We start from the raw sequence: 14,922 nt of genomic DNA, 5'->3' as shown, positions 1-14,922 counted from the left end.
CTGGATTCAAATGAGAATATAAGTTCAGGAGAGTCGTCGCTTATCCTTGCCCAGCATTTGTACAATCGCACGACTCGCAATCAGTCAGCCAGCCACCACGTCAATCCCAATAAAGCTACTCGTCCCGCGGCTTGAACCGGTACGAAGAAGCTAAGCTCATCAACTAACTCAAGCTCGTGCCCGAATTTCGACATGTCTACCCCATCATCAGACCCTCACCCCATCCCCCTAACAGAATCTGAAGTCCTCATCCGCGGCTGGCTCGCCGCAAATCCTGCGCTAGGCTCGTCGTTGGGGCCCGTCGCAACCATGACGGACAGATATACAAATCAGGAGTGGAAGAGCCAGATCGACGAGACGGTGAAAAATGTAATGAAAGAGGTGAATAGTGGAGAGAGGGCGAGAAAACTGTATGAGGGCCCGCGGATGAGAAATGGAGAGGAAGCGTTGAAAGAGTTGGCCAAGACAGTCGATCATACCGTGTTGAAATTGGATGCGACGAGTACGCAGATTGATACGCTGTGCAGTGAGGCCAGGATAGAGGGATTCAAAGTAAGTCTACTCTACATTCAGATTCTTCGTTTTAGAACGAGTTGAACCTCCCAAGTGGTTTAAAATTCCACACGTTCTTCTACTTTCTTCTCATGTGGTATATTATCGACTAACATCCCCAACAGTCCGTATGCGTCCGCCTGAACTGGGTCCAACGCTGCGTCGCCGACCTCAGGGGTACCGACATCCGCGTGGCCTGCGTTGTAGGCTTCCACGAAGGCACCCAAGATCTACACTCCAAGCTCCATGAAGCCCGTGCTGCCGTGGCAGCCGGCGCATCCGAGCTAGATGTCGTGCTCAACCACTCCATTCTAACGCGGCACAACAAAGCCAGCCTCGTTCCCGACCGAGTGCTCAGCTCCAAGGATTCAGCAATTGACAGCATCACAGCGGCCAACACGTTTAGGAACACGGGTAGTAGAGATGGCGAGGAGGACGAGATTCCAGACTACAGTGCCATCTTCACCGAGCTTGCGTCTATACGCTCGCTCTGTCCCAGTCCTGTCACTTTGAAGTTGATCCTGGAGACATCGCAGTTGAATACGCAGCAAATTTTAGCCGCAAGCCATCTCGCTGCCGCCGCTTCTTTCGATTTTATCAAAACTTCCACTGGTTTCAACGGCCCTGGCGCCACGCTGCCGCATGTGCAACTCATGGTAGCCGCAGCCGAGTCTCTAGCTTCTCGAGGCGTGGGAAGAAGGAAGATGGAGGTAAAAGCAAGTGGAGGAGTGAGGGACTTGGAAACGGCGGTCAAGATGCTCGAGGCGGGGGCGACGCGCCTAGGAACGAGTAGTGGGTTGTGGATAATGCAAGAAGCGAGGCAGAAGGTGGGCGAGGAAAGAGGGAAACAAGAGAGCGAGGGTAGGCCGGGAGGGGGGATTACTAGACTATATACTGATGATTCTTCGTACTAATGGTGAAGGGAGGGCAGCGAGCGGGATGGGATGTTAATAATCGATGCCTTGTGTAGGGCTTGGCTTCTGTGACGGAGGGCGGATACCATATAACGTGGCACCATAGTTTAGCATCAGGTCAGCGTAGAGAGCATGAAGCTATGTGACTCGTCTATCTAGCGAACCCAAGATCCAAGCCACTGTCAATCAACAGCGATGCATACATGAGGCACAGTCGTCTCCGTTGAACCAAAACGAAAAAGGCAGGAATGAAAGGAAATAATGTCGCCAAAGCTAACGCAAATATGTACAATGAAGAGTATAAGGATGCAATATCAAGGTCTATGCAAGATCAACCTCCCAGAGAAATAGCCGTACGAAATTAAGGCGAAAGCATCGACACATGCGCGATTAGAGTCGTTGGTGCGACCGGAGAAAGTGTTCGCACCAGTGAGGAAAGGGGTTACTGAGAAAACAGCCGTCTTCGCAGTTTCAATCTCATTGCTAATCGCGAATGGGAAGATGAGCAGAGAAAGCCAGGGCGGCCTCCTTTGGCCACGTGAGATATAGTACGAGTATAACGAGGGGTGTTAACGGTGCGCAGAGGAAGAGGGGGACCGATATTATATCCTGGTTCCCTTGAGGTAGCGGCCGGACTCGGGGTATAAGCCAGTCTACGGAAGACTGGAAAGAATCGAAGGAAGTAATTATGTTCGGGAAGGGAAGATTGAAGTCGTAGGAAGAGCAGAGGCTCAAAGTATCGTGCAACCTCCACTCTTGTCCTTGCTTGTCTTGACTTGTAGAGCGACGCGGGCGGCCTCTGTGAAAGCCTCGTTGACGCCTCGGTTTTTCATAGCGGAGCATTCTATAAGAAGTCAGCCATTGTCCCTCAACATGAGCTGGAGTTCAAATGTCCTACCAAGGTATCGCAGCGCCTTGATCTTCTCTGCAACGCGCAGGCCTTCGTCGTAGTCGATACACGGCTTCGCCGGCTGGTCATCCTCGGCATCATCATCCTCTCGCTTCCGCAGATCGCACTTGAGCGCCACCAGGACAAGCTTAACGCCTGGACAGTTCTCAGTTATCTCACCCACCCATTTCGTTTCTACGTTTTCGAGGGAATCGGGCGAGTCAACCTGTGGAGGTGTAAGTAGTGCTCACATCTGGACTAGGTAGAAGCTTGTACCGAAAAGCAGAGCATGATCGCGTGCGTGTCATCGTAGCTGAGGGACCGTAACCTGTCGAATTCTTCTTGTCCGGCGGTATCCCACAGACTAAGTTCTACGTGTGTGTTGTCGATGTAGATATCTGCACATGGTATCAACAAGCGTTCTATTGGAGTTGGTATCGAGGCGCGACGAACCGTGTACGTAGTTTTCTGCACGCATTGTTAGCACAGTCAACATCTGAACTCTAAACAGGGCGCTTTACCAAACACTGTAGGTTCACTATGGCAGACTATGGTTAGCCTCAGCGCATACGTCGAGGGCGCAAGTCACTCACTATACTGTTGGAAAATACCTGCAATCATGTTAGTTTTGCGCAAATCGTAGTTGGATGTGTTCAACCTACCCTCTTGTGAAAACGTTCAACAGCGATGTCTTGCCGCAAGCACCGTCGCCGCTGTAGATGTTTGTTAGCCTCCAATCCGTCTCAAGCTCTCCAAGTCGCCCATCGACTTCCCACAGATGACAAGACGCACAGAAGTACCAGCTTGCGCTGTACAGTCTTCGATCCACCGCACAGAGGCATCGCGAAGGTTGGTCGGATGGAAGCTGGAGGAATTCGAGGGGCGTTCCGTCACCGCAGGGATGTGAGCGCGCACGCGTGGTGATACAAGAGCCTGGAGGCTTCGCGATTGCAAGCGGAGCGAGTGGCAGTGTCAGAGGGCGAGGGCGAGGGTCGATGATCTAGAAGTCAAGCCGGCTAGGAGATACAGCGACGGGGGTGCAGGTGGATGGATGGGGTTGAGGATCCACCAACACCAGCGTTAAACCTAAAGTGGCGTTAACACTGCTCTCCTCCACGAACACTCCTCTTCCAAGCTCCACCACCACACGTCCCGCCGGAGCCTGACGCAAGCTGACGCAGTGCGCTTGCCAACAGAAGCGCCAAGTGAGGAGATACGTGTACTTACGAGGACAGTAAGAGTGTGGCTGGTGAGAGTGTGGCTACAGCTGAGATGAAGATGTTGAGGGTAATAAGCACCTGGAACTTTTGGGGTGAAGAAATGTTGATTAGCGTTGAGATGACGCCGAGCGAACAATCAGCGTGAACCAAGGTTGAGGGTCGCTAGCCGACCACTTCAAAGGAAGCCTCGGTGGAAGCTCTTCCAATCCTTCCATTACTTGGTGATTGGTCCCGCATTCCTGAGCGTGTTCAAAACGCACAAGTTATGCCTGGATACCTTGCAACACCTTGCAGTTTATAAACAGCATGACATCTCAAGCACAGTAGTGCTGCTTTGAGTCGGGTTTTGGTGCCTAGGACCACACGTACGAAAGCCCGCTTGATGCCGAATGAAGAAGGTCATTTGGGCCACTATGAGTCGCAGCACTGGGCTTCCAATTGAGGCTAAACGACCAATCTCACAGGCCATAGAGAGCTGTTTGGCAAGCAATCGCCGTTATCCGCCAGGGCAGATATCGACTCTTGACATCAGTCGATTTTCTGTCCTGATATTGCCTTTGGCGACAGGAGCGCCTGGTATATGATATCTTCACCTTTGCCGAAAGTTCGACCTATCATATAGTGAAAGGATATACACATGTGCCGCAAAGTCGATAGTACGTGATACATGTCAAATCCATACACGTCTACCTCTAAAGTCATCGTCTTCTGACCTCTGCTACGCACCTGGAAGCTTTGCGACTTGATATCGCAGCACTATAGCCCGTGAACCGTTATGGACAATTCTAGCTGTAGTTGAGCGTTGAATTTATATTCTAACATCACTCTACTTCTTATTACCATAGACATGCACTTTACAACAAGTCAACTTCGTGAGGTGGGATGCCCTGCCCGAAGCGCTTAGCGTGACCCGCCGCCCGCGCGGGGCTTCACCGCAGGCAACACCGCCTTACCGCAGGGTAAACAACCTCACATTTGAAGCTCAAGCCTTTTGCTACCCAAACTCACTCCAACCCTACTCCGGCTTCATTTCCAGTTTCCGATTCCAGCGATAGAACTACAGGCCGACCGCACTATTCGAGCTCGCGGTCCGTGCAGCAGCCATGTCTGACGACGACGACTTTATGCAAGACTCGGGCGAGGAGGAGTAAGTGCCTTTGCGCAAAGGCAGATTCTGGTCTAATTATTGTTAGGTACGACTTCGAGTATGAAGACGACGATGACGAGCAGAGCGGCGATGTCGATATCGAGAACAAATACTACAACGCGAAGCAGCTTAAAACCGACGACCCCGAGGCAGCCATAGACGAATTCCTAGGCGTCCCCCCGCTTGAAGAGGAGAAGTCGGACTGGTATGGAACTTATATGTTTGGCGGATTGGATATGTGCTGACGGACATGTAGGGGCTTCAAGGGACTGAAGCAGGCGATCAAGCTGGAGTTCAAGCTCGCGCGCTACGACCAGGTACGCAGGCCCGTTGCCCACTACCACAAACTGTGACTGACATGATGATAGGCGGTGGAGCATTACAAGGAGCTTCTCACCTACGTCAAGTCGGCCGTAACGCGCAACTATTCGGAAAAGTCGATCAATAACATGCTTGACTTCATCGAGAAGGCTGCAGAGGACACCGAGGCGTATCGCTGCATGGAGAAGTTCTACGCTTTGACTCTGGACATCTTCCAGAGCACTAACAACGAGCGGCTATGGCTAAAGACGAACATCAAACTGGCGAGACTGTGGCTAGATCGGAAAGACTACCGCCAGCTGACGGAGAAGCTTCGAGAGTTGCACAAAGCATGTCAGAAGGAAGATGGAACCGATGACCCAAGCAAGGGCACATACTCGTTGGAGGTCTACTCTCTAGAGATCCTAATGTACGCCGAGACCAGGAACAACAAGCGGCTAAAGGTGCGGCCTATCCCCATTCTACGTGGTCTGCATACCGATCTGACGCTATGACAGGCACTGTACCAACGGGCGCTGAAGGTGAAGTCGGCGGTTCCACATCCCAAGATCATGGGTATCATCCGAGAATGTGGCGGCAAGATGCACATGAGCGAAGGCAAGTGCTCGAGTTCCGAAGTACCCGACCAGCGCTAATTCGTCGCAGAGAACTGGAAGGGGGCACAGAGCGACTTTTTTGAGAGTTTCAAAAACTACGATGAGGCTGGCTCGCTGCAACGGATCCAGGTGCTGAAGTACTTGGTTCTCGCGACCATGCTGTCGGGTTCGGATATCAACCCCTTTGACTCACAGGAGACGAAGCCCTACCAGAATGATCCCCGCATCTCGACCATGACGGACCTTGTCAATGCCTATCAGCGCGAGGACATTCACGCGTATGAGAAGATTCTGCAGAACAACAAGGACCTTCTCCAGGACCCATTCATTGCGGAGAACATTGATGAAGTGACGCGGAACGTGCGCACCAAGGCCGTGGTCAAGCTGGTCGCACCCTACACCCGGTTCACGTTGGCCTTCATCTCGAAGCAACTCAAGATCTCCCTTCCCGAGGTCCAGGAAATTGTGGGTTTCCTCATCGTAGACAAACGGCTGCGCGGTAAGATTAACCAGCAGAACGGAACGGTGGAGATCGAGAGTAGTACCGACATGGATCGGGTGCAGGCGATGAAGGAGTGGAGCGCGGCCATTGGATCCCTGTGGGCGACGGTTCTCAACGAGGGTGAGGGCTTCAAGTCGGACGAGAGTGGCTCGCAGTTCACACCTGGTGGTGGTGGTGGTTCGGGCGCCCACAGCATGGGCTGGAATCCAAGCGCGACGAGTGGAGCCAAATCTGGGAGAGGAAAAGGCAAGGGCCCCTCGGGACGACTGCCGGGGGTCGCGAGCAAAGGATGACTTGCAGCATGGGTCACCAGTGGTTCACAAACGACCTCTGACTGGGTACTCGGGGAGGCCACGGGACTTTTGTAGTTACACGCTACCGTCACTGAGGGCTTTTGTCCACCTGAAGGATTGAGACATGCGGACTAGGTTCCCTCGAGCGAGCAGCAGGGTTGGACGATCGGGTAGCACAAGGTTAGGAAGTAGCTCCCACATGAGCAGCAAGCGTCTCAACAACAGAGGGGTTGGACGGCGGACATGTTCGGAACTGCGCTTGGGCGCATCTGCCACAGATGATGCACAGGCAGCGGCGGCGGCGGCGGTCAGCAGCGGTTCTCCTCATGTAACATGGCCTCGTTTTCTCGTTGCATCCAGCCCAGAAACCCGATGGCGCGGTCCTCACGGACGCCCACAGCCATTGCGTGCCGCGCCCGTATTGTGATGGTTGCGACGAGAGTGCGTTTGATTGTGATTGAAGTCGACGTGTCGCAGCGAGTTTTCCTGAAGCCTCACTCTATCTAAACCCGTGCCAATCAGAAAGGAAAAGAGGAGCGACTACCAAGTACGGGAGCGTCGGGGAAGCGGGCGAGGACGAGGATGCTGCTCTCTAGCGAAGCTCTCTCAGCTAATGGGGCACAGTCTGGGTGGATAGCCCTGGCTGGCTCGCTTGCAGGGGACGTGGGGACGGACGGTAACTCTCTGTATGTACTGTAGCAGATCACAGGTCCCCGGTACTTGAATTTTTCACTGTCGATGCGAACGAATCATGGCATGCATGGCGGCGAATTGTGACAGGAGCGGTCAAAGGGCGCAGTGGTCTGTTCAAGTTTCTTGGTGGTCTTCTCGGGCGCGCCCATCCATGTAGTTAGTTGGATGATGATGCAAGTGACGAGTGCATTCCCACGGGGTTGCACAGCGCCGCTAATGGGACCTCTTCTCCTCGTCTGGTGCATGCAACACCAGCCTCACGCTCCGCAATTGTTCCGGCACTCGTGCAATAGGCGCAGTCTCGTGATTCTCTCGGGCTTACAGTGTGATGTGGAAAAGGAGAGAAGCGAATTCAATTCAATTCAAATGCCCAATTGTTGTGATATATAGTTGATAGATAGAAGGAAGACTAGTTGAACTGGAAATGAGCAGCGATATCACCCCGGGTTGCATGATGGTGCGGTTCATTTACGCTCATGGATGCTATCACATCCATGTGTAGTTTTTGTTCTCTTTCTTTTCTTTTGCTCGAATGGGCCCCCCTTCTAGGCGCTGAGTGCGTCCGCCCTTGGGAAGCAGGAGAGATGCCCTCCCTTTAGTTGTACACCGTCACGCTCGCCCTCTCCTCCCTCCGGTTTCACTTGAAGCAGCCCCATTGCTCCATGTGCATGAGGCGCCCTTAGCACTGCGAGATCGATACTGTGCGTCTGCCCGTCTGCCCGTCTCCCAGGCGTCCGGTGCAACAGAAAACTCGCCGTTTCAAAGCGTGTGGACGAAAGTGTTGCAGAAGTGGCTTTGTGCCTGGCAGCGAGTTGGATTGCACTCCTTGTCTCTCTCCCATATATTGGCGTGCCCCTGGGGGAGTCGAAGTGGGTAGCACAGCAACGACACAGCTTGCAGCCCGCCGCCACGGGCCTCTCTGCACCCTACTAAAGACGCTGCTCTCCTCGTCCAGCTGCTGGCTCGTCGACGAATTGCTGCTTGAGACTGCCTACGACGCTGCCGAGTCTGCTGTGGAATCACCACGTCCAATTGCCTGCCATTGCCCGCCCGTCACGCCGCCTCCCCCCAGTTACCCAGGGACACACACACGCACACGCACACACGCACACACTTGAAGCGCACACTGCGCGGGGGAAAGGGAGAGCCATCGCCAGTACACATCACCGCTGGCTGAAGCGTCGCAAACACCCACACACACACACACACGTATATGCACACCATGAGCAGACAGGCCGTCTTGACGGGCTTCCCCCCTCAGGGCCACGACCCTCTGGCTACGCACCATCACCATCATCATCAGAACCAACAACAACAACACTATGGAGGAGGAGGAGGAGGAGGAGGAGGAGGAGTGGTGGGAGGACCGAGCCACTACGAGAACATGGTCCACTCGTCGTCGGGATTGGCCTTTGCGCGGCCACTACCCGTCGTACCCATGCGCGCCCCGGTCCTCGCTCCCGCCGCCGGCTTTAACCATCAACACCAGCTCCAGCAGCTCCAGCAGCGGCACCAGCACCAGCACCAGCACGGCCGCCCCTCGCACCTCAGCATGGCCACGGACGCTGCCTACATGCCCTCGGACGAGGAGCTGGCCCACTTGCAAAAGCTGTCGAGCGAGTACGAGCCCGAGGCCACTGTGAGTCTCCCTCTCTCTCTCGCTACTACGAAGCATTCTTTGGGTGCTTTTTGGGGACGCGCGCTGACTGCCCACCAGGGCCCGCTTGTCGGCGAACGCCAGAGCAGCGCTGCCATCACGACGCAGTATGCTACTGCTGATCCCGTCTACAGAGTCAAGACTGCTGCTCTGCCCGCCAAATACGCCTACTTTCGCACCTGTCGCGGCGACGGCCACTGCGGCTGGCGAGGTAAGTCATGTCAAGTCATGTCACGTCATGTCATGTTTCGTTCGCTCCTGCCCTACCCAATGTTTGTTTGTTTGTCGTGTGCTCTTGCAGTGCTAACCCCCACCCCCTAGCCATCGCATTCACCTACTTTGAAGCGCTGCTGCGCGTGGGCGACGTGACCAAGTTCGAGGATGAGGAAGCTCGCCTCAACTCGCTGGGCAACCTGCTCGACCACATTGGCTACTCGCGCGACATCTGGATCGATTTTGCTGAAGAGGCATTCGAGCTCCTGCGCAGCCTGGCCAACTCGCTGCGCAACATGGACGGCGCTGCACCCGACATCCTCCTCCAGTCGTTCAATGACATGGGCCAGTCCATGGCCATCATCACCTACGTCAAGGTAAGCCTTATGCAGCTGCCCTCTTCTGGCACAGCTGGCTGACTCGTGCAGCTCCTCGCCAGCGCCTGGGTGCAATCCCATGCAGATGACTTTAGGCACTTTGTACCCATGGGCGACGTCAAGGCATACTGCGCCAACAACATTGAGCCTACACAGTGTGAAGCCGACAACATTGGCGTCGCTGCGCTCGCTGAAGCCCTCGTCAAGCCTGCTGGCTTTGGCCTCGAGGTCTGGTATCTAGATCGCTCCCCAGGGGAAGAAATCAACCGGAGCTTCTACGCAGAGCCAACAGGCCATGGCCACATCCCTGTTCAAAACGCCCCGATGCTGAGACTGCTCTACAGACCGTAAGCCAACTCCCCCAAACCACATGTTTTAGTCGCACACTGACTTTCCCAAACAGTGGCCACTATGACATCCTCTACAAGGCAGGAGATGTTCCACAGCCCATCCAGCACCAGCCTGTTCCTCCACAGCAAACACTGCATGTGGCGCTGGCCAATTACACGGATGAATTTGTACCCACAGCGTCCAACGTGCCCGACATTATGACTTTGATTCCGGGTATGTATCCAACGGGTCTCGGCCAGCGATGGCCTTCGCTCTCGTACGACTTCAGTACCAGCCCCGCACCACAGGCTCAGGTCACGCCTGTTCAGCCGTACCCACCTGCGCCGACGCCGGTTACGCCGGTTAGCACCTCTCACTTGGACTTTGTTACACCAATCCACACCAGCCAGTACAACGCGCCAAGCCATCACAGCATCCACCTCGACCAACCTCCCGTGACACTTCCCATCCATCCACCCCGTCCACCACCCGTGAGCATCGAAAGAACAGCCCCTTTAGCCATTGAAAGAGGCGGCCCCTTCAGGCCTTCAATGTACGAGCTAGAGCCCGGCTTTGGCTCTTCCATGCAAGTGCAGCCATTCCAAACATCCATCTTTCGGAAGTAAGTTTTATGATTCGCCTATTGGTATCCTGTTCCTGACCATGTCCAAGTTCCCATTTCAACACTGCCCACTTCATGAATCCCGACTTCCAGCCTGAGGAGTGGTGTCCAGATGGCGATTATGCCACGGGCAACAAAGGACGACACAAGTCCTATTCCTCATAGCCACCTTTCTTTGCACACTTTTAGCTCATCTGCGCTTCCTTGGTGGCTTTCTCCGACATCTTAGCGACTACTAGCGTGGCGTTCCTCGAGCTTGCGGTACTTTCTCTGCTACCTACAGCATCATCTTCTCCACGGCCTTACCAACACTCACGACGACGCATGACGACCAAATACCATTATTAGTCTCTTTCGGAACATCGCTCTGTTACTCTTACATATGCAAAAGCGACGGTACTTCCACGTGCCTGCACTCTTGGTTCTTCGGCGGCACGCATTGCTTCAGCCTAGCATCCATCTACTAGCACTTTCTTTTCTTCCTAGGGCGGAGTACTGTACTTTCTCTTCATTTGCCTCAAACTGCCAGGAGCCGACCCCGCGAGGATGTACGACCGTAACGAATACCGAGACTATCAACCTCAGGGTGACCGCTTTAGCGTTGAACATGTTTATTGTGGCTTTTTGCTTCTGCTTACCTCTACTATCATCCATCACTCACCGCCCTCGACACCTTTAATCACAACCTTCTCTCGATTTAATGCAAACACTATTCGGTATGCGCGGTCTTTATCCCGTCTACTGGCCTTCACTCGTCACACACACTGCCATCACCCGCGGCCACCTGGATTCGCCTTGCGGATCCGCTGCTCGCGTCCTATCCAAACCTATTCTTGCTTCGCTCGGAACGCGTTCGGTCTACGATGAAGCTCTTCCAAGCGGCCCACCGAGGTCACATTCGGGAATTACTGATGGGCATTAGGATAGCAACACCTATGCCACCAGGAACGGCGTACTGGCTCGGCGTTGCTAGAATTAGCGTTGGCCATGTTTCACTGAATATGGCTTTAGACACCAGCATGCTTGTGAAGCACAGTAGATAGGGTCAAGAGACTGCCAAACAAAATACAACTGAGGTATCTCACTCCAAGTGCTGTCACATACCCATAACGTGCTTGGTGATGTATTATTGATGTTTTAAAGTTGACCTTAATGCAATGTTTTTATTCTTGGGAATCTCAAAAAGCAACAATCGAGAATTCCATTGAAACTCCTTATCCACTACTACCCCTCTCTCTCTCTTCTTTCAATTTACATGGTCTCTTGAATAGAGATTGACCTAAAAACAACAAAATCTCTCGACATCCCAGATACACATCTCTATCCACACAAACAAAAAAATTAAAATTAAATGAACTATTTACCCACCCTTCCGATATTCCGTCCCACTCCCTACCATAAGATCGGCGCTTAATTCTCCATCAGGTGCGCAGATCTTACACGCCACGCATGCATTGCACACGCCATTCCCGCATACAAACGTCTTTTTGTAAAACACGGATTAGATTAATTCCTCTCCACATGTGTGGAGCGTGTCCGCTTCATCGGCTCGTTGGGAAGGAAATTTTGATATGAAAACTGGAGAAGGGTGAGGTGGAGGAAGAGGGGTAATGTGACATAGTTTGGCCTAGTGGAGTAGCAATCTGTGTTTTTTGGGTTTAGATTTTAATTTTGGGAGGGTTTGTGAGCAAGACGTGGCAACTTGCGAATAAGAGGATGCACTTTACTATCTATGACCCGTCTGACCTTGCGAGATTCGAACGAATTGCCAGGTAACGATCAATTCACTTGCATGTGGAAAGCAGGGAGCGCGAAGCGGCGGATACCATTCGTTAACCGGTTTTTATAGTGATGCTTGTAGAAACGCTTGATGCTTACTTAACGCATGTGTGCCTATGAACGGCTGTTCGCAGGACGGGTAGACGTGTCGAGTCAGGCGCGGCCACGCTCCATGCTATACCTGACTGGCGTTAAGCCCCGAGCAAGACATGCATGTGCACATTGCCTGCCTCTCCTTCCATGCGGCTCCATTATTCCCGCAGAAAAAGACCGATGCCTGGCTTGCTCCGGGAAAGGAAGGTATGCTCTGCACCACAGTATCACCGCGTCAAGCCCCCCCTCACGTCCTATAATATCCTATCCCGCAGACCACCAGACACTATCGCACGAACCCCTTCTCCACCGCGCAAGCCGCGTTGTAAGACAACAGCACGACGCGAGAAGGTGCGTGGTTGCAAGATTCGCCATTGCATTCAATTGCTTGTTCCCAGAGTCCCGTTGGCGCGATTCCAAGTGTGATGCTGATAAGACGACGCACGAAATGGCGCAGTTTGCATCTCCGTCAATAGTCGTACAGAGAGAATGGCAGAGGCACGAGCTACCCCGCTCCGTGGACCCGCGGCTTGCAAAGGCTTGATTTCGTACTTCAAATGCCCCTGAAGTCCGCAGCCAGGCTCCTCGTGATATGCTGAAGGGGTCGGACATACGATGGTCCTAGTAATGGGACTTTGAATGTCGGTGAGCGGAATTGTCCGGTTGGCGACCGAGAGGCGGAAGACTTGTAACAAAGACTCGTATGTGTTGAGGGCACGGATAAGTCGTGGGCCTGTCGTGGTGCACATATTTGGCGACAAAGCCGCGGTCGGTACGAGGGTGCTACAAACCGCACGGCTACAGCATTTCGAAGGATGCAGGGTAATCAAGAGCGATTCTACCATGACCGGCTACTGTTTTCTTCTGGGTCGCTCGAGCTATCTGGTCCGACATCCTGCCCCATGGAAAACATCATCGCATCGGAGACTCCCAATATACAATGCCCAGCACTGATCAGGCATCAATATCGTCTGACTCAGACTCAGAAGAGGCGCCATCGCTGTCGTTCATTTGCACGTCCTCGTCAGCTCGACTGGGTTTTGCACCGTTGGTAAGACCCAGCTTCTTTTTCGCTCGTGTTTTAGTACGCTCTGCTCTCTTCTTTTCTTGGCTCATGAAGTACTCCTTCTCCTCGCGTAGTTCCGAAAGCTGCGAGAACGTGACTTTTTGGATTCGCTGGAGGCTGGCGAGCTGTTTTTTCAAATCTTTGACTTCTGCTGCACTAGTAGAAGAACTCGATGCATTAGCGTTGTCGTCTTGAGCCAAAGCCATAAAGTCCGCTGCTGGAGCAGAGTTGCCTTTCGATGCAGCACCCCACGTCTCTAATTCGGCTAGGCTCTCTTCTAGCATGCCGGCGGGAAAACTGGGATGCGTAAGAGCCTCCTCAAATAAGCTTTTTTTGGTTGATCTCCCATCTGTGGCGGACACGTGGGGGCTGCGTAACCGACCCGTGAATTGCATACTCAAAGTGTAGTTCGACGGCACAAGCCCATTTCCGCTGCTTGTAAGTCCTGCATCGTGTTTTGGTTTGACAATGGTCTGGATCTTGAAGGTCGGTTCCCGCGGGTTGGGAAAGCCCGTCGGTGCAAGAAACTGCAGGTTTGAGACAGGGCCCGGGAAGTTTGTCAAGGTGGAGAGGTAATTGCTCTTTGCAATATCCCACGTCGCGATCTTGCCACTCGCATGACCTGAGATGAGTGTTGTACCATCCCAACTCAAGCTGAGACTGAGCGCCCCACCGAGCTTCTGCGACTCGGCGTTGAAGCGTGTCTTCGGCGAAGGTTGTATCGGGCGGTGAGAAGAAGAAGCCTCACGAAGAAGATCGATCGAGGTTGTCCTCTGCACCTCGTCGTAGAAGTCTATCGTTTGCAAGCTACCGTCTCCGTAAGCGACGTAGAAAGCCCGGTCTGCCGGATCGAGGGCTACTGCCGTAGGCGTCTCCTGGAGCAGATACGTCCTCAGCGCTTGCCCATTGTGATAGTCCCATACAATGGCAGATTTATCCCCCGATATTGACACGGCGATGTTTGCGGTACTCGAGCTGTGTCCGCAGACGATGGACGATATAGGGCCGCGGTGGGTCGAGAGGGTATGGACAGGAGTGCGCGAAGTGTCGGGGGAGAAAGAGAGTATCGAGGGCAACGCCCATACGTGTATCATGGCATCTGAGGAGCCTGACAGGAAGTAGTTGGAGGACGGATCAACGACGATGCAGGTTACGGGTTGGAGATGCGCAGTGGATGTGGAAACGAGGCGACCTGAGCAGATCTAGCAAGAGTATTAGATTTTCCTGAATATATGCGTATCTTCTGATTTGGAGACTAACCTCCCATGCCAGCACTCGCCCGCTCTCAGTCCCTAGCAGTAGGACTGTGTCCTGCGCTGCGAGCGCAATGCTATGGATCCTCTCAGGGAAGGGCACGATGGCTTCTTGATTGCCTTTCTCCCGGCTGTATACATGTACGATTGCCTTGTCTGACTGAGCAGCGAAGATATGCGAGCTGCTCACAGCAATGCCATTGGGCGCAGCCGCGCTCTTCTTGAAGACATGCCGTTGAGCCGCCAGCGGCTGGTACTCGTGGACAAAGATACCCGCATCTTTGGTGACGCCCGTATTTGGCTTCGTCGACGCGGATATCGCGGCTACGAATTGTTCGGTGAGCATCGTCCACCGCGTGTGAGGTTTTGGTTGTTCACAAGCTCAACCCGCCTAGGAATTTTGGG

The 14,922-nt window shown here is 53.5% G+C and overlaps 5 protein-coding genes across 5 annotated transcripts; 3 read left to right on the top strand and 2 right to left on the bottom strand.

The window, feature by feature from the left end:
* Window positions 1–105: 105 nt before the first annotated feature.
* K460DRAFT_318773 (deoxyribose-phosphate aldolase) lies at window positions 106–1,466 on the top strand (the record flags this gene model as incomplete). Its single annotated transcript, XM_040930402.1, has 2 exons — window positions 106–552; window positions 678–1,466. The coding sequence occupies exons 1-2, from the start codon at window positions 193–195 to the stop codon at window positions 1,464–1,466; spliced, it is 1,149 nt and encodes a 382-aa protein (XP_040784175.1). The 5' UTR covers window positions 106–192.
* A 365-nt stretch (window positions 1,467–1,831) lies between these two features.
* On the bottom strand, window positions 1,832–3,299 carry K460DRAFT_170174 (rho3 protein-like protein). The gene is made up of 8 exons (XM_040926950.1): window positions 3,148–3,299; window positions 3,018–3,068; window positions 2,949–2,966; window positions 2,877–2,893; window positions 2,809–2,823; window positions 2,632–2,753; window positions 2,365–2,581; window positions 1,832–2,310 (listed from the first exon to the last, which is right to left on the bottom strand). Exons 1-8 carry the CDS (start codon window positions 3,195–3,197, stop codon window positions 2,198–2,200), a joined length of 603 nt encoding a protein of 200 aa, XP_040784174.1. The 5' UTR covers window positions 3,198–3,299; the 3' UTR covers window positions 1,832–2,197.
* Window positions 3,300–4,478: 1,179 nt separating this feature from the next.
* Window positions 4,479–6,601, top strand: K460DRAFT_170077 (PCI-domain-containing protein). The gene is made up of 6 exons (XM_040926949.1): window positions 4,479–4,722; window positions 4,769–4,927; window positions 4,979–5,039; window positions 5,091–5,486; window positions 5,541–5,640; window positions 5,689–6,601. The coding sequence occupies exons 1-6, from the start codon at window positions 4,679–4,681 to the stop codon at window positions 6,432–6,434; spliced, it is 1,506 nt and encodes a 501-aa protein (XP_040784173.1). The 5' UTR covers window positions 4,479–4,678; the 3' UTR covers window positions 6,435–6,601.
* A 2,078-nt stretch (window positions 6,602–8,679) lies between these two features.
* On the top strand, window positions 8,680–10,491 carry K460DRAFT_291689 (cysteine proteinase; the record flags this gene model as incomplete). The annotated part of the gene is made up of 6 exons (XM_040929301.1): window positions 8,680–8,766; window positions 8,845–8,995; window positions 9,106–9,374; window positions 9,426–9,721; window positions 9,778–10,326; window positions 10,377–10,491. 6 exons carry the CDS (start codon window positions 8,680–8,682, stop codon window positions 10,489–10,491), a joined length of 1,467 nt encoding a protein of 488 aa, XP_040784172.1.
* A 2,661-nt stretch (window positions 10,492–13,152) lies between these two features.
* K460DRAFT_419642 (WD domain-containing protein) lies at window positions 13,153–14,863 on the bottom strand (the record flags this gene model as incomplete). The annotated part of the gene is made up of 2 exons (XM_040938029.1): window positions 13,153–14,466; window positions 14,525–14,863. 2 exons carry the CDS (start codon window positions 14,861–14,863, stop codon window positions 13,153–13,155), a joined length of 1,653 nt encoding a protein of 550 aa, XP_040784171.1.
* Window positions 14,864–14,922: the final 59 nt, after the last annotated feature.

Source organism: Cucurbitaria berberidis (genome assembly GCF_010015615.1).
Source record: "Cucurbitaria berberidis CBS 394.84 unplaced genomic scaffold K460scaffold_5, whole genome shotgun sequence".
Lineage (NCBI taxonomy): Eukaryota > Fungi > Ascomycota > Dothideomycetes > Pleosporales > Cucurbitariaceae > Cucurbitaria > Cucurbitaria berberidis.
This window is presented reverse-complemented; position numbering and strand designations above follow the sequence as displayed.